The 16,557-nt window shown below is 47.0% G+C and overlaps 1 protein-coding gene across 1 annotated transcript; it reads right to left on the bottom strand.

Moving 5' to 3' along the window:
- Positions 1-9,097: 9,097 nt before the first annotated feature.
- On the bottom strand, positions 9,098-14,621 carry wdr74 (WD repeat domain 74). Its single transcript, XM_018728832.2, has 10 exons — positions 14,497-14,621; positions 13,331-13,437; positions 12,886-13,010; positions 12,409-12,472; positions 12,033-12,176; positions 11,277-11,378; positions 11,001-11,157; positions 10,765-10,907; positions 10,325-10,378; positions 9,098-9,971 (listed from the first exon to the last, which is right to left on the bottom strand). Exons 1-10 carry the CDS (start codon positions 14,555-14,557, stop codon positions 9,789-9,791), a joined length of 1,140 nt encoding a protein of 379 aa, XP_018584348.1. The 5' UTR covers positions 14,558-14,621; the 3' UTR covers positions 9,098-9,788.
- Positions 14,622-16,557: the final 1,936 nt, after the last annotated feature.

Here is a 16,557-nt window from a genome sequence, read left to right as displayed (position 1 = left end):
AATAAAACATTTTCCTTGGACTTTTGGCCAAAACGATTTACAACGTTATCTTTGTTTCTTTAATTTCGTTTTGAAGATTTACAGAGGATGAAATTAAATATTACCTCATTTCACAAAGCAAAACCCCTAACCACCTAGTGACCTACGCTTCCCATAGATGACTCAAAACAAAGTGATTGAATAAAATAAAAGTGGGAAAAAAACGATAAATAATTATCACTCCAGCACACAGACTCACAGAGCATGGAATGAAATAGAAGTAGATCTGAGATTGCAGCCTGTGGTGGTAGGGTTGTACACCAATGTACTTACGATGGTTTACCCTTTATGCCCCAAGGAGTCTAACATAAAAAGCACAAAGGTTTTCGATTTCGATGTGGTGGAGTGACCTCCCCCTGCCACTCAGAACTGCTGAATCCCCCTCAATACTCAAGAAAGGTCTCAAAACTCACCTTTCAGGCTCACTTATCCTCTGATCTCATAACTGCATGATAAACATGTGTGTGTTTGTCCAACAATTTTTTAATAATTAGTTTAATAATGGAAAAATCCTAAGTATATTGGTTCATACCAAGGTATTTTGACAAATGGACTTTACTGAACAATCACGTGTCTGCATCCAAATTTCTTTTTCACTTGATGTATTTCACTTTGGAGAAAAGCGTCTGCTAAATGAATAAATGTGAATGTAGTGATTGGAAGAGCAATGAAACAGAACAATCTGACACATGTGAGTTGTTGTAAGCGGTGAAAAGTAAAGTAAGGTAAATAGTCTTGCAGGCGTGTACCAGAGTGTCCTGGCCTGCACACTCTGTGTTTGTGTTGGCACTAAATCTGGGAAACCAAAGACCACAAACTTTATGTTTTTGCCACATGATAAATAAACAAAGTAGACCCGTCAAACAAAATGCTGCAATACACAACCCTCCTGACTCATCATGCACAGTTTGGACTTTTTCCCATTAAAAAACTCACATGCACTTTTGACTGTAAACATTTTTTTCCTCTTTATTGATACATTGTATTATAAACAAATTACAAATGACTAGTAATGACTTTGCTTTTTAATGCCAATAATACAAATGGTTAATTTCTGTCACTTCAAATTAGAACTTAAAAGCAAGAAGCTCAAAGTTAGTACTGAAATGCACACAGATGTTTTCCCATAGTAATAAAAACATCACAACAACACAACGCTGGGTGACTAATACAATTTTTTTTTTTTGATGGCGAATCTGTCACACTCAGGCCGGAGTGTCCTACCTCAGTGGCCTCCTGGGGGTCTTAGAGCATCTGCAGGATGGAATATATATAATATAAGTTAAAAATGTAATATTTAAGTCTTTTTGAACTACAGTAAAGTTTAGAGAGTAGTTGATACAATATTTCCCAGTTGAAGTGCCTGTTGAGTTTGGAATATCAGAGCCCAGAATTGTAAGTAGTGTATCTAGCAGTGTAAGTCACCTGGTGAATAAGGTGTGTGGGCTGATAGTAACACTAGATGGAGTTCGTTGGAAGTTGCTTTGGAGAAAACAAACAAACAAACACACTTTTTGAAACTGCTTGTCCCACAGGGAGCCAGAGCCTAACCCTGCAACACAGGACATAAGGCTGGAGGGGGAGGCGACACACTCAGGACAGGATGCCAGTCTGTTGCAAGGCACCCCAAGCGGGATTTGAACCCAAGACCAACCGGAGAGCAGGACCCGGTCAAACCCACTGCACCACCGCGCCCCCCACTTTGGAGAAAAGTGTCTGCTAAATAAATGAATGTAAATGTAAATGTAAAATCCCCCCCTTTGGGCCGGAACATCTGCACCATCTCGTTATGGAGGATTTTGCAAAGGGTAACTGGACACTAATCTTCTCGCTCCGGTGTCACCATTTCTCGGCCAGCAGCTCCCCGATCTCCGCATGAGAACATGCACACACGGCACACGCCAAACCCCCACCAAGAGGGGGCGCTCTTCCCTCAGGCTGATCAAGATTTTTCTATCCACAGTACAGAACTAACAGAATAAGATTTATTACTTGGAATGTATTTCGTTAACTGTTGTTTTTACCCCCACATGAGAAATGCAGGTTGGACTGAGTTGCACCCTTGCCTGTGGATCTTCTCCATGTGCTCTAGTTCTTCTTCTCCCCCCAGGAGCTGCTCTCTCAGAGGAAAAGGAGAAAAATGAGCCCTGGAGGGAGGTTCCAGGAATCAGGAGATGATGTGGTGTTGAGAGAGCAGGCGGCAGACGGGCCCCCGCTGGCTCACAGACAGACCTTGTTTGGCTGTGTGGAGATTCATCCCCCAGGTTCATTGTACACGACCTGTACTTGAAGGTCAGTCTTTCCTTTCACCAGCATAACTTTTTTGCAAAGATCAAGTGTTGCAAAATTCATTTATTGCTGACAGTAAATTCTTGCTGACACTTAGTTCACATTCACAGATACTGTCACATATTACAGACCAAAAATATGCAGAAGTGACCTTGAACACCACACCCATAAGGAGCTCATTCATTTATTAGCATTTTGGACAAATGGTTCAGGTGGCATGGTGGAACAGCGGGTAGTGCTGAGGCCTCACAGATACTGGGCCGTCCGCTTGGGTGTCCGTTCGAATCATGTTATCCCAACGTTTCTGCGGGTTTGGTCATTGTGCTCTGGTTTCCACCCACAGTCCAAAGACGTTTCAGGTGAACCGGTGACTCTAACTTGCCTGTAGTGTGAGTGTGTGTGAGTGAATAAGCGTGTGTGACTGCCCTGCCTCACACCTGTGCATCTGGGATAGGCTCCAGACCACTGGGACCCTGCAGGATGGTTCAAGATGCCCGTCACTGACCACATGCTATATGATGTACAGAGATGGGTGAGAGGTGAAGGAGCACAAGAACTTTACTGAGCGGTGCTAGAGGAACCCGAAGGTGCGACATCCGGTCCACGCGCCTCTCCCGTCCGGTTGAACCCTGACCGTCTGTACGACAGCGAAGCTCTGCTCCGTTCCAGCCGCCGGAGGACAAACAGGACATTGGCCTACAGAACTGACAGGCAGGTCCTCCACATACGCTGGCTGTCAATTCATAGGTCATCGTCCTGCGTCCCACCTGCTTCCCAAGCCTGAACCACGGTATTTTATTCTCTCTCACAAGATTATACACAGCAGACCAAACAAGGCAAAAAGGTCAATTCACACAAAGGAAGGCAACCTTTTTTATACCAGCAGGTGGCGCAGTGGTTAGAGCACCACCTTGCACTATAAGGACCCAGATTTGAATCCGACCTCCTGCTGTGGGGGCTTGAACAACTTACCCTGAACTGACACAGTAATAATTAGCCTGCTGTATAAATGAGCCAATCAGTGTGAATAGCTTACCAACCAAACAATGTCAGCTAAATGAACAAATAATGATGCAAAACATTTCTTTAGGGTTTACAGGATGTGGCCTCTGCACGGAATGACTCTCTTCTGTGACGCACATGTGATGCATCCAAAGTAAATTTTTTTTATCAAAACTAAAATATACAATAATAAATGACACAAAATACATGAAACCCCAGTAAGTTAATAAACCCCACAGGCAGCGCAGTACTTTAAGACAGTGGTGTGCAGTGCGGTGAGGCACAGTAAATGAGCTCTAAATAAGCTCTTTTCATCCTACGGGGATCAATGGGCCGGTCTCTCTGTGCGGAGGATGAAAGGAGGGCCCAGGGGCAGCAGGGGGCGTAGTGGTTAAAGTTGACACTCGAAGAACCCAGGTTGGAATCCCACCTCCTGCTCTAGTACCCTTGATCAAGGCACTTACCCTGCACTGATGAAGTGAAAATTACCCTGAAGTGGGTAAATCACCGTTAAGTCGGTTAACGTACTCCGTGAGCACCGGAGAAAAGCATCAGCTAAACGTGAAAGATATTCACGTAAAATGACGAAAGACAATAATACTGTTACACACACAGAGGGAGAGGCGCGCAGCGCGTTTCCGTGGAAATGAGAGCAGCTGTCGCTGACGAGAGGCGTCTGTCTGCAGGTAACAGCAGCTCCACTGGAACCCTGAGCGCTTCCACATGGAGTTGCTGTTACAGCCAGCAAGCACCAGGGCTCGGCGGGCTCCTCCGCGCACGCACACACGCGCACACACACACACACACGCGCACACACACACACACACACACACGGGCCGGTTCTCTTGTCCGGAAGGTCGATGGGAGCCAGTGACCCCGTGCAGAGTGACGAGAGGGATGGATTGCTCAACCGCGGTGACCTGCAGCACAAGCAGAAAAAAGACACGGGTTAGAGAGAGTGGAGGTGCGCTGTTAGCACACATGAACGCACTACTGATAGCACCTGACTGTGACCCACACTTCCCTCCGCTTTTACAACCTGCCGGAGACACTCCCTTAGCAAGCAAAGAGTGTTGGGAACAGCCGTACGATACCGCGATAAAATGGCTTTTACTGCGGTGTGACCCGAGCAGTTCATAGCAAAATAATAATAATAATACTAATAATAATAATCATAATAATAATGAAAGTGCCACACAGCTTTTGAAGGGTGTCCTCCACAGTGGACTTCTGCGTGTCTTTTCCCGAAGACTGGGCCTCTTCGCGCCTCTCGTTGCATATCGTTTGACTTTGACCGCCCCCGGTCCGGTGTTCGGCTCATTTTAGAAATATGAAACAATAAAGCCATTAAAAAGCTGACTCACGGGAACCTTTATCCCTGCCCTCGTCATCCCCTCTTCCCCCGCACAGTGCAGCAGAAGAAGAGCTGGACTTCCGGCATGTTCCTCGGCTCTCTCACACCCAGAGAGCATTTAATGAGCCTCTGCTGAAACACAAAGAAGCTTTTGCAGTCATGAAAAATAAATGTAATAACACCATTATTGCACAGCACTCAGCGATGCATCGTTCTCTAGCGCATCACTGAGATCTGCGCTGCGCCACATTGCACACTGACAGGAGGCTTTTTCTCACAAACATGTTTATAAACTATATATACTTCCAATATAGAGTATATGTACATTATATACATATATATGTATATGGTGTCAATATTATTTATAAGCCTGTTTACATTTAAAGAGAAACAAGAAAAAGAGCACAATATAAAAGTCAGCCTACTTTTATAATATGAAAGGGCAGCTGGGGCCGTAGTGGTTAGAACTGCTGCCTTTGGACTCAAAGGTTCCTGGTTCAAATCCCAGCTGTAGTACCCCTGAGTAAGGTACTTACCCTCAATTGCTCTAGTAAAATTACCCACCTGTTTAAATGGATAAATAATTACAGATAGAGTAATATTGTGTGTTGCTTTGGAGGAAAGTGTTGGATAAATAATGCAACGAAGTGGGCTTGGCTGGGTCCTGCTCTCTGGAGGGTCTAGGGTTCGAGTCCTGCTTGGGCTGCCTTGTGATGGACTGGCGTCCCATCCTGGGTGTATCCCCTCCCCCTCCAGCCTTGTGCCCTGTGTTCCCGGGTTAGGCTCTGGGACCCCGCTCAGGACAAGCAATTTCAGACTCTGTGTGTGTGTTATTTCAATGCTTTCTCCATATATGCTATATATAGTATTTTCTCTACTGGTGGAGGGAGGTGGTATCACCGGAGTGCCCAGATTATTTTGACCTAAACCCAAACTTATATACTTGAACCTATATAACCTTTACATCTATACCTAAATCTATAACCCTAATATACCCGAATCTATATGCGTAAGCCTGTACGCCTACATCTATATACCTTAACCTGTATGCCTGTAGGCCTCTGCTTACACCTACAAACCCAACATACATAAACCTACATAACTGCATGTACTTTTATTATTTAGCAGATGCTTTTCTCCAAAGCGACTTCCAACGAACTCTGTGGAGTGTGATCGGGCCACACACCTTATTCACCAAAATAACTCAACCTAAATACCTAATATACCTTAACTTGTACACTTAAACCTATACACCTTTAGGCCTGTACCTGGGCCCATGTACCTAAACCTGTATACTTTTAGGTGTACACTTAAAGTTATATAGTACAGCTAACGCTATATACCTTTTTAGGCCTGAGCCTGTGGACGTGGCCCCGGTTAACACGTCGTACGTTAACCACGCGTTCCGTCCAAAGCGATACTGTGAGGACAGATTTGTCCCGTCTGCGTCCGTCCACCTTCAAAGGTTCATCAGTACAGGTGAAACATGAAGGAAACATGAAAGCCTTACAGCGAGCGATGTAAAACGTAGTAAATCGGGGTCAGTACTCACCGGGTAGGGCTGAGCGGTCCGATCCTCGCGCAGGCTCGCGCACGCACGGAGGCCCCCGAAGGAGGCGGCGGACACGGCGCGAGGGCGAGAGGGGACTGGGGTCGCTGGGATCTGCTGGAAAGGAGGGTTTGCAGCTGGAGGGAGCAGGAGGAAGAAAGGAGAGACGCGGAGAAAGTGTGTCCCGCGGAGAGAGAGAGACCTGTTTAAGAGCCTGGAAGCTGGAGGAGCGTTAATCATTACACATGTGGTCAATATTTAACAGGAGGAGCCTTGCCCCTCAGCCCAACATCCTGTGCACACACATTACATGGCGTCCGCAGATACGCTGGACTCTTTCAGACAGTTTGATCAGCAGTCCTACTAATAACGCGACACTGATTTTACCCACAGTTCCAAAGTACCGAAGAGCAGCGCTGACCTCCATGCTTCTCTCTGCTTCTTTTTTGGCCTCTGACAAGATATGCTCCCATCCCTGTAAGACGTGATCCGAGCTCCTACGCGGAGCGCGGCACAGCGGGGAGCTCCTCAACTGTGGGTTCGGACTTGGGTTCGAGCCCCGCGCAATTTGCAGAGAGCTTAAATCTCCTCCTCACGCGTTTCCTTCAGGTGCTCTGGTTTCTGCTCACAAAGATGTGTTGTAGGTGAGCTGCTGACTCTAAATTGCCACCGCGCACGTGTGCGAGGAGGGTGAGCGAATGCGTGCGTGTAATTGCTCCGCGGTGGACTGATCCCATCCAGGGTGGGAGGCTCTGGACCATCACCACCCTCTACTGGAAAGGCAGTTATTGATAAACAAGTGCAGTTATCAGGATTTGCTGAATACAGCTGTGTTCTTCTCAGCCCCTTTCCTGTCACGATCTTTGGTCCACGCGCACATCGGTCACCACACGGGCTGCAGATGGCGCGGTGACTAGGGCACCGAGCTCCAAACCACCGGTTACGTTCCAGTTTAAAGATTCAACTCTGTTACTGTGTAATAACTCAGTTAATCATAGTCGAAACAGAGGGAAGCCGGCGACGTACCTCATGCGTTCGTACCGCAAGGATTGCTGGTTTGAGTCCTCGAAGGAATCTCACTGCCGCAGCCTCGGTTAGTTCTGCGCCCAGAGCTTGGATCGGTGTGGTAAAATACCCAGCTGGGTAAGCGAGTAAAGAAATGGTCTGGATAGAAAAGATACGTGAAAGAGGAAGAGAGAGAAGCTGGAATTTAGCCGCAAACACCGAGCCTCGCGTTTACGTACAGGAGGGAACGTTTTGCATTTCGGTCGGTCTTTGACCTTTAACTGCAGTTCAGCAGCCATCCCCCACCCACCCACCCACCCACCCACTTTATGGCCATTATAAAAAGAGTGTCGGCCATGTTTCTGGAAGCAGGGCCTGACGTGCGCGACGCCGTCCAGAGACTCTGTGCTTCGGTGCGAAATACATTTTGAAAATCGCCAGCAGGCGTGCGGCGCAGGTCCGACGGGGCAGCCCCGGGGCGGGACGATTAACCTCCGTGCCCACATCCCAATACTGCGCTTTGGACTGAGGCCACCACGTAAAGGGGGGACGTGTTCAGGCGAGTCCCACTCAGCGACATGTTCCTGGCCCAAACCTGTACGCAAGAGGTCAGCTCCCTTTATGAAATCTTTTTGAGAGTACTCCAAAACAATGAACAGGAGCAAATTATGAGAAATTGATGTTCTATGAAACGGACTAATCTACCACCAGACCGCATGTGCGTCACTGCCTTATGGGTAATGAGGAAATTCCCCCCTGCAGGCTGCACTCCAACCCCCGAAGAGAGCCTCCGTCACTTGTGCTTCACCCACTTCCCACCTTCCAGTCTGGGTTCATCGCCGTGATCCACTCTGTGTATTTCACTTTTTTATTAATTCTTGGACTTTAGATCCTTTTGGGCCTTATCAATGGTCAACAAAAGGACTGCACTGAACCCCCCCCCCACACACACTTAATTACAGGCACAAGTAATGACATACCTGCGAGGGGAGACTCCCCCCGATCCTTGGAAGGGAGGGAACTGAACTCTGTACAAGGTACAGTAAGACTTTATGGTGGAAAAAATCAACATGGTACAAGGAAATAACAGGGGTATTAAAAACATGGTATTCCGTAAGGCAAAAGCCCAGACGCTAATGGCATCAGACTCTTTGTTTCTTTTAAAGTGGAACATCTATGCTACAGAAAAAGATGCTGTTTCCATATAGTTATTTCTGAGTGTGCAACACACCTCTGGTTTGGTCCCGACGCCCCTCTCAGCCGCCTTCAACGCTTCGAACGCCATCTCACAGCGCCCTCTACAACACACAGCTGACAGCTTCCTCCATGGAGGAACACAAGGTCGCACTCAGCACCCAGCAACCTCCTTGGACACCCCTTCTTCAGCATCAAATTATGAAAAACACTTCATATTTCATTTTTTGCTTGTGAATATGGACAGTATGGCATGATATTGCATATTTACTTATGTTGCCTATAAGACCTTCACTCGTCATACTACTCACAGCCCTAGATCGCCCCCATCTGCAGACAAAATACTTCCTTCTTCAAAGTGGTTCATACATTTTACCGTTGTTTATAACCTGTCCGGCTCCCAAGCTCTACAAGCGTCTCTGCTGTTATCTCGCTGTAGATGGGGATGGCTGCCCTGGGTGTGTCCACCTGCTGAGTCAGGCTGGTGCCCGGGTGGCAAGCAGCGCACCTAGGGGGTGGAACTTCCCCTTCGGATGGAACTTTACAACATCAATAACTCTGCTTTTCCCACTTGCGGAAGTCTGCAGGTTTCACCTGGATTTGCAGGTTGTCTAGATCCCATCTCCCCAATGAATAAAAAAAAAAAAAACTCAGAGGAGCTTAAACTATTTTAAAAATATGATAATTCAAAATGAACTATACATTTTAAGCGCACAGAGAGTATGGAAGTGTCAGGGGTGCCATTTGTTCCACTGCAGTCCACCAGGGGGCACGAGTGAGACATGCAAACGAAATACTGTATCGACAGTGTACATATACTAAGGTCTTACATAAAAAAACAGAAACACATATTTGAACTGTAAAATTTTGCCCACTTATACCACGATGTCATAGGCCCGCCTGTAAAAGGTAAAACACCAGGGCGCCTTCAAGGACTCAAAGCTTCACTGTAACAAACTTGGTTGAACTCTAGCACCACAACCTAATCATGTTCAAGTTCAAGTGATCTGACATCCATGACACCAACAGTTTGCTTTGAAAACACTCCAGAGATGTTCACTTGTTTATTAAATTCAACCAGTCGGGGGAAACCATTTTCTGCAGCTGTGGCATAAATCTGTCCGATGTTCTGCTTCATTCCTGCAGCCAGGTGAGCAGGGACAAACCGGACGGGGCACATGAGGACTGTTACATGTAGGCGCACAGATAACTCATCTGTAAAGCAAACCGTGATGGATGTGAGACACTATTTGTCCCATGGGCTTGCATTCAAGCACCAAGCAGGGTTGAGGTCCCGCCACTCTGCCCCCATCTGTCGAAAGATGCTGTTCTGTCCAGTCTCGCTGTCTTCCGCCATCACTTCTTCACTTTCTTCTTCTTTATGGCCATCTTTTCTGCTCCGTCTCTAAAACCTTCCGTGGCTTTCCTCCTTTGGCTCGCTTTCTCCGTCACCGTTTCCATGGCGTCCCACACCTCATCTTCGCCCCCGTGCTCTTCCTCTTTTACTGCCTCATCTCCCTGGTGCGTGGCAGGACACTCCTGAAGAAGAGAGGATCGAAAACACAGTGAAAGCAAAGTCCAGAGCCATGCCAGGGTCCCGAGTCTCATTCGGGTACTCATTAACTGCGTGTCCGGCAGGGACTGGGACTACTCTCCGCAGCACCCGCCTGCAGAATGCGCACGAAGAGCCACAATAACTGCTCAACTTGGGCAGGAGGGGAAAAGAGCACTGACACCACATACACCTCTATCGCAATGTGATATAACAACAGAGACAAGTGATTCCCCCGAAAGGCACATCCACAGGCTGCCCGGAAAGCAGTTTCCATCTACTTTACTATTTTTGCTTTATGGGTATGAACACAGCTGTTTGCCCCGAACCCCCCTCGCACCTGCGGGTCTTTGCTGGACAGAAGCAAACAATTCAATCGGGACTTCAGATACACCTGAGAGGGACAGATGCAACAATAATTTTAGAAATGTTGTGCAAGAAACGGTTACCTTGACAATACAGGAGCGTCAAAATGTGCCACACCAATAAATCACACTAAACAAATTGAAAATTGATTTTGGTGAGGAAAGTATACACCGATGTTTATAAAAATGAGCTAAGCACACAAATGATGTCATCTAATAATGGTACGGCTGATGTCAGTTTTACTCCAGGATCATTTAGGTTACAAATGTCAGTGTCCCCTATGAGAACCTGCATATTTCACAGCTTCACCGCTGAGCTCAGTGCTGCACCTCTGCTGGAATTCCACTGCACTGCACTAGAGTTTGGTGTGTGTCTCTCTCAGCATGTGTATATATCTGTGTGTGTCAGCCTCACCTTGTGCTGCACAGAGCGGTCTTCCAGACTATGCACCCGCAGGAAGCGGTCCAGGCCGCATGAGGCCACCAGGGGGAGGGAGGGGTGGCACTGCAACTCCCGCACTCCACCAGCCAGCCCTTTCAGGCTGCCGCACACCAGGCCTGCGGGACAAGGGGGCGGGATTTTACTCTCCATGTTACTTCTCAAGTCACATGTGACCACGCCCACAGGCTGAGGACACAGCCGCTACCGACCTTTCCTCAGGTCCAACACGGCCATTTGTCCCTGCGTGTTGCCCACGACGACGCTTACTGGGCTGGCGGGCAGGGAGAGAGCGGTGAGTGGGTACTCCCCAAACTGGGTCTCCAGGACTGGCCGCCTCTGAGGGGTGGCGGGGTCATACACTCGCACCTGGGTCCGAGAAGACAAAGGAAAACATGAAAGATTGTTTACAACACAAAGTACACACAGAGCTGAGGATAACCACCCAGTACACACAATCTCTCAAACTCACACTTATACCTACTGACCTGGTGGTGTCCTGTGCAGGTGACAATCTTATCCGAGTCGGGGACGAACGCCAAGTCTCTCACCCACTCTGGCACACGCAGGTCGAGCCAGTCGTTGCGAACCTGGGCACACAAAGTGGCTGACACACGGCACAACTGACAGGCATAACCAACTGTCCAGTACACACTCTATGGGTAATAACAGCAATAACTGGCCAGCAGGGGGCACAGCAGTCAGAGCCTTTGCCCTTCACTTGAAGGACATGAGCTTGAATCTCATCCCTGCCGCCATACCGTTGAGCAAGGTACTTCCCCTCAAATAATCTAGTAAAAATTGCCCACACTGCAAGTCACTTTGGAGAAAAGTGCCAGATAACTGAATAAACAACAATACAGTTTTTAAATTACCAAAACGTTCATTTAAAAATGGTGTGTATCTGTCCACGTACGGCAAAATTTTTTGTGCCAGTGTATGATGCCGGCAGGGCTTGGCATGTCACATTAAAAACATGGTGCTTATGGCATATCATTTAAATAAAGAGTTGATCTGAAAAATGTTCACAATAATTTGCACCAAAAAAGTTTGTTTTCCAAATATTTCAGGAATATTCTGCTCATGATTCATAGGATAAACTTTGAATCGGTCATTTTGAGCTGAAGGAACTGTTTCTGCACTCTGGCGTCGTCCCAGCAGTCCATGTGCTCCGCTGCTGGTACAGAATACACACAGCGTGACGCCCATCCCCACTGAGAGGCCCACAGCTCGAGCTCTCTCACATTCTTGGCTGTGAAGACGGGGGTGTCAGGTCTCTCTAGGTCCCACACTTTGAGTCCGTTCTCCTTCCCCCCTGTTCCCACGCGGTGGCGCTGTGCTGGATTCTGTCGCATGCGACATACACTCTTCCCCGCGTTGATCTCAACCTGAGCCAAGAGAGTGAGGAGTCACTCCGCAAGTAGTCAATCACAGGCTTAGCATTAACACCGTCACAAAAAAAACAATTAAACAGTTAAACAAGTCCACTGTAATTATTTCATACCTCCTAAGAGCATGATCTTGCCTGCTTTTCCAAAAGGACCACATATGCAATAAGTGTTACCCTGGTGATTTCATGCTGACATCAACACTGTTCATATGAACTGAAAATGCACTTACTGTGTCAGTGCTGCCTTCCTTCCAGACCTTGACCAGCCCAGACTCAACAGAAGTGACCAGTGCACTACAAATAAGGAAGAGGGGGGTCAGGGAATGGATGTGTGTGTGTGTGTGTGTGTGTGTGTGTGTGTGTGAGAGAGAGTGAGAATGATCAACAAATGACAAATGTGTACAATTCAAAAATGTGCTTATCAACAGCCACTAGGTCCAGGGAATTCTGTATTTCTGAATTAGTATTGTTATTTACTAAATTATTTCCGGTCAACCCGACTGTACTCCAAGAAGTGCGGAGACCTTACAATATAAAAATGGAGCAAGTGTTACTAACAGGAACACACTTTAGCACCTGCTATAGGTTTGGCTCCCTTACACCACTACTGTGGGGTCCAGCCCCAGTGCACCGGAGCACGGCTGCGGTCAGTGTCCATCAGTCTGTACCTTCACCAGCAGCTCGTCTCCCAAACCCCATAAACATACCTGTCCACAACAGCGAGTCCGGTGAACTTGCCCTCGTCGATCTGACCGCACAGCCGTGTCTCTGTGAAAACACCCTTCTCTGTGCTGAAGGTCTTCACCTCTCCGTTGGCACAACCCAGCAGCACCTGTGGGAGATGAAGGGCAATAAAAAAATTAAGTGCCGTCAGTACTATGCACGTCACCCTGGCGAAAGAGATAAGCTCATTCTTTAACAGACAAGTCCAGCTATGCTGTTCCAGACATCGCCACCTGCGGCCATTGCTGCCAACAGCCATCGGGGGCTATAACAAGTCCTCACACTGCCAATAACATTTACATTAACCCAACTATCTATTCGGATAACGAAAAGCTTTTGACAAACTCCAAGCAGTTCAGCAAGTCTCCAGAAGACCGTGGGCCACCAACGTGCTGCTGGGAGAAAAATGAGTGTAAACCGGGTGCAAACCTCTGTCTCGTGAACGTCACCCCAGCACAGCACGCACACCTCCTGCTCTCGGCTCAGATGGCTCATTTCGCAGAAGTTGAAGGCCTGTTTTTTGGCCAGGCTGACCCCTGCAGAGGACAAGGGGAGATGGAGATGTACCCAGTGAATGCGGGCTGATCATTTCATTGTAACACAGACCCGATTACCGCCGTTATCACTTCCTTCATCTAACACTCTTCTCCAAAGCAGCTTACAATGTCGGGTTTGCACAGTAAAGTACCTGCAATTATTTCCTCCTCATTACATTTCATTTGCATAATGATGTCATTCCTTCTGCTTCAAGCAGAAACCAATTCTATACAATTAAGAGAGAATCGCGTCCTTGTTACGGAGCAGCTTTTCATCTGGGTAAACTTAGGGGTTTGAATACTTATGCAAGCAGCACATCTCACTTTTTCCATTCTTCAAAGTGTCTGCAAACATATTGTGGCTCTGACAATTTTGTGTTGGACTGTATGAGTGCACAACAAAAATACTGGCTGGGAAATCAACACAGAACATAAGCGTGTGTAATTGTGTGATCCCGGCAGCGCTGAGAACTTTCAAGGGCTTTGAATACTTCGGGAAGGCGCTGTAGATCATCCACGCGTCTTGCGATTTCTGATTCGGCTCAAGCGCTCTCTCACACGACACAGACTAGCAGCGATCTCTAACCACGGCGCCACCTGCTGCTGCATTCTGCAAACATCTGGAACAAACCCACCGTTTACAGCACAGACAGATTCACTGCTGATGTCGAATTTAAAATTATTATACATCATATCAGACGCTCAGCTCATTGTCCCCCAGTGATACTTAAAATATGAAACACTGACAAAGTGCAAAGCTGAAGTTGGAGATTTTTAACCAATTTGGATGTTGGAGGAAGTCTTCCTCGAGAGAAAAACAGCCAGAGACTGAGAACCGCTCTTAAATCAAACATGAAACACAGCCGCAGACACGATAAGGCAACTTAAGTGGTGACTGGGGGGGTAAAGACGTCTGAAACGTCTGACATCATGTGTTCGCATAAGCAGTGCGTCCCTATCCAGACCGATGTGTCCTGACAACACCACGTGTCCACAGAAAAACATTAAAAACTAACTTTTCCTGAGGACAGAACGCTGTTACCCACAGGAACAACTGACCTTTTAAAATCCCCGTTTCCGAACCAACCCATACGCTGCACACGCGACTCTTCTCTGCCATTACAGACAAGTTCAGAAAGAAACTCCACTTCAGCGAAGAAACTGTTCCACCGGAAATAGACCCGGAAAAGCGCTACTATTGTGCTCCTCCGAAATTCCACCGTGGGGGAAACTACGATTTACACATTTAGCATCCGACAGGGCGACCGGAAACCTCTTGTTCCATACGGGGTCGCGGGGAGCCGGAGCCTACCCGGCAACACAGGGCGTAAGGCCGGAGGGGGAGGGGACACACCCAGGACGGGACGCTAGTCCGTCGCAAGGCACCCCAAGCGGGACTCGAACGCCAGACCCACTGGAGAGCAGGACCCGGTCCAACCCACTGCACCACCGCGCAGTGCGAAACAAAGTTTACTAATTAATTACCAGAATACGTTACATCCTTTCTAACGGTATTTTATTATCTTTCTGCATTCTCAGCACACTGTGCAAATATTTTAAAATGACAAAAAAGTACCTAAACTATTGTTGGTATCAAGATATTGTCACATCGTTTCGTGCTATTTGTCATTTTGACTAATTTTAACTCGGATCGTCTGAAGTTTCAGTCCAACTGGGAGAAACTAGTTTTTAACCAGGCAACATTTATTTATTTAAGCTTGACGCGGCTCTTCTACAGCAACCGGTGCTGCGGTGCAGGACTCTGCTGCTTCACTACTACGTCTTCACACTATTTGATATTCATAATGTCAACTCGACTCGTGATGAAGCTCCGCCAAGCTCAACATCTGACTGCTTCACTACTTTGCTTCTTCACTACTTCGTCCAAACCAGGGATTGCCCATGTTGACAACATGTCCCCATACATGTACCTCGGAACTCGAACGAGTTGTTCGAGGAAAAAAAATGTCTCGGAACTCAAACCGACGAACCTTTCTGGCTAAAACCCGTCGGACACGTGACGCCTCTTTTTTTTTTTTTTTTTTTTTTTTTTAACCCGTAACGAAGGGCGCGTATGACGCGTATGACGCGCTAGAGTCAGTCTTGCCTGAAAAGTCGCGGAGTGAACATCTCGCTCAATTCAGTTGTGCTGTGAATTTCCACGTGTTTTTGTGTTTTTTTTATGTCTTATATTAAATAAGCCATTATGGCATGGGTCCTAAGAAGGTTACTAGTGAAAGCAATGAGCCAAAAAGGAAAATAGTGAGAGCCACGATACTATAGGGGTTAAAAGGAAATAATTGAAAAACACGACGATATAGAGGTGTTCGCCTGGTTGATCTGGCTGCACAGCATGCCATGGAATGCCTAAATCTACGATTTGCGCTATACTGAAAAATAAAGAGACCATCAAAGCAGCTGATGTTGCTAAAGGAGTGAAATGTATTACAACGCAAAGACCACAGGCAATCGATAAGGTTGAAAAACTCCTGTTAATTTGGATGAACGAAAAACAAGTTAGCCGCCGGTGATATCAGAGGCAATAATTGTGTTTCATTTTTATTTTATTTCATGTATTTATGGGTTGCACACTTCTCATTTTTGGTTTTAGCATCAGGTATGTATGTATATAGGTTTAAATAGGCAATCAGTCTGGAACGGATTAATCCAATTTACATTATTTCATATGGGAAAAACTGATTCAGAACTCGAACGCCCTTCTGGCTTCGGATGGGGCGAAGAGGGACGCACAGGCTGCAGCAGCGTTCACGAACGTTTATCGGAACACCGGCACACAGGGAAATAATGCTCTCGGTCCGAGACCCCGTCCTTTCCCTCAAAGATCTGCGCCTTAACCATCTATCCCAGTCTGTTCAGCGCCCCCCCCCCCAGCCTTCCTCCCTTTCCCACTGGCAAACACACCCCATTATTCCCCGTAATCCCCCCAGTGCTTTAGCACTTATTTACATTTTCCCGTAATCCGACTATTTACAATAAACACATTTTCCCTTTCAAACATACTATGTGTCTATAGATATGTACAAGAAAAAAAAAATCAACGTAAATGATGTGTAATCAGTGCGGTAACTGACTGCCACTAGGTGGCGCCCGCCGACAGCT

The sequence above is a fragment of the Scleropages formosus genome, chromosome 21 (assembly GCF_900964775.1).
Source record: "Scleropages formosus chromosome 21, fSclFor1.1, whole genome shotgun sequence".
Classification (NCBI taxonomy): domain Eukaryota; kingdom Metazoa; phylum Chordata; class Actinopteri; order Osteoglossiformes; family Osteoglossidae; genus Scleropages; species Scleropages formosus.
This window is presented reverse-complemented; position numbering and strand designations above follow the sequence as displayed.

Bases quoted from the DNA above. Each gene is read 5' to 3' on its own strand.
- wdr74 (XM_018728832.2), bottom strand. From the start codon at position 14,557: ATGGCAGAGAAGAGTCGCGTGTGCAGCGTATGGGTTGGTTCGGAAACG. The intron at 13,438-14,496 runs GTCAGTTGTTCC...TGTCCTCTGCAG, and splicing joins GGAAACGGGGATTTTAAAAG to GGGTCAGCCTGGCCAAAAAA. The intron at 12,177-12,408 runs GTAAGTGCATTT...CTCTTGGCTCAG, and splicing joins AGGAAGGCAGCACTGACACA to GTTGAGATCAACGCGGGGAA.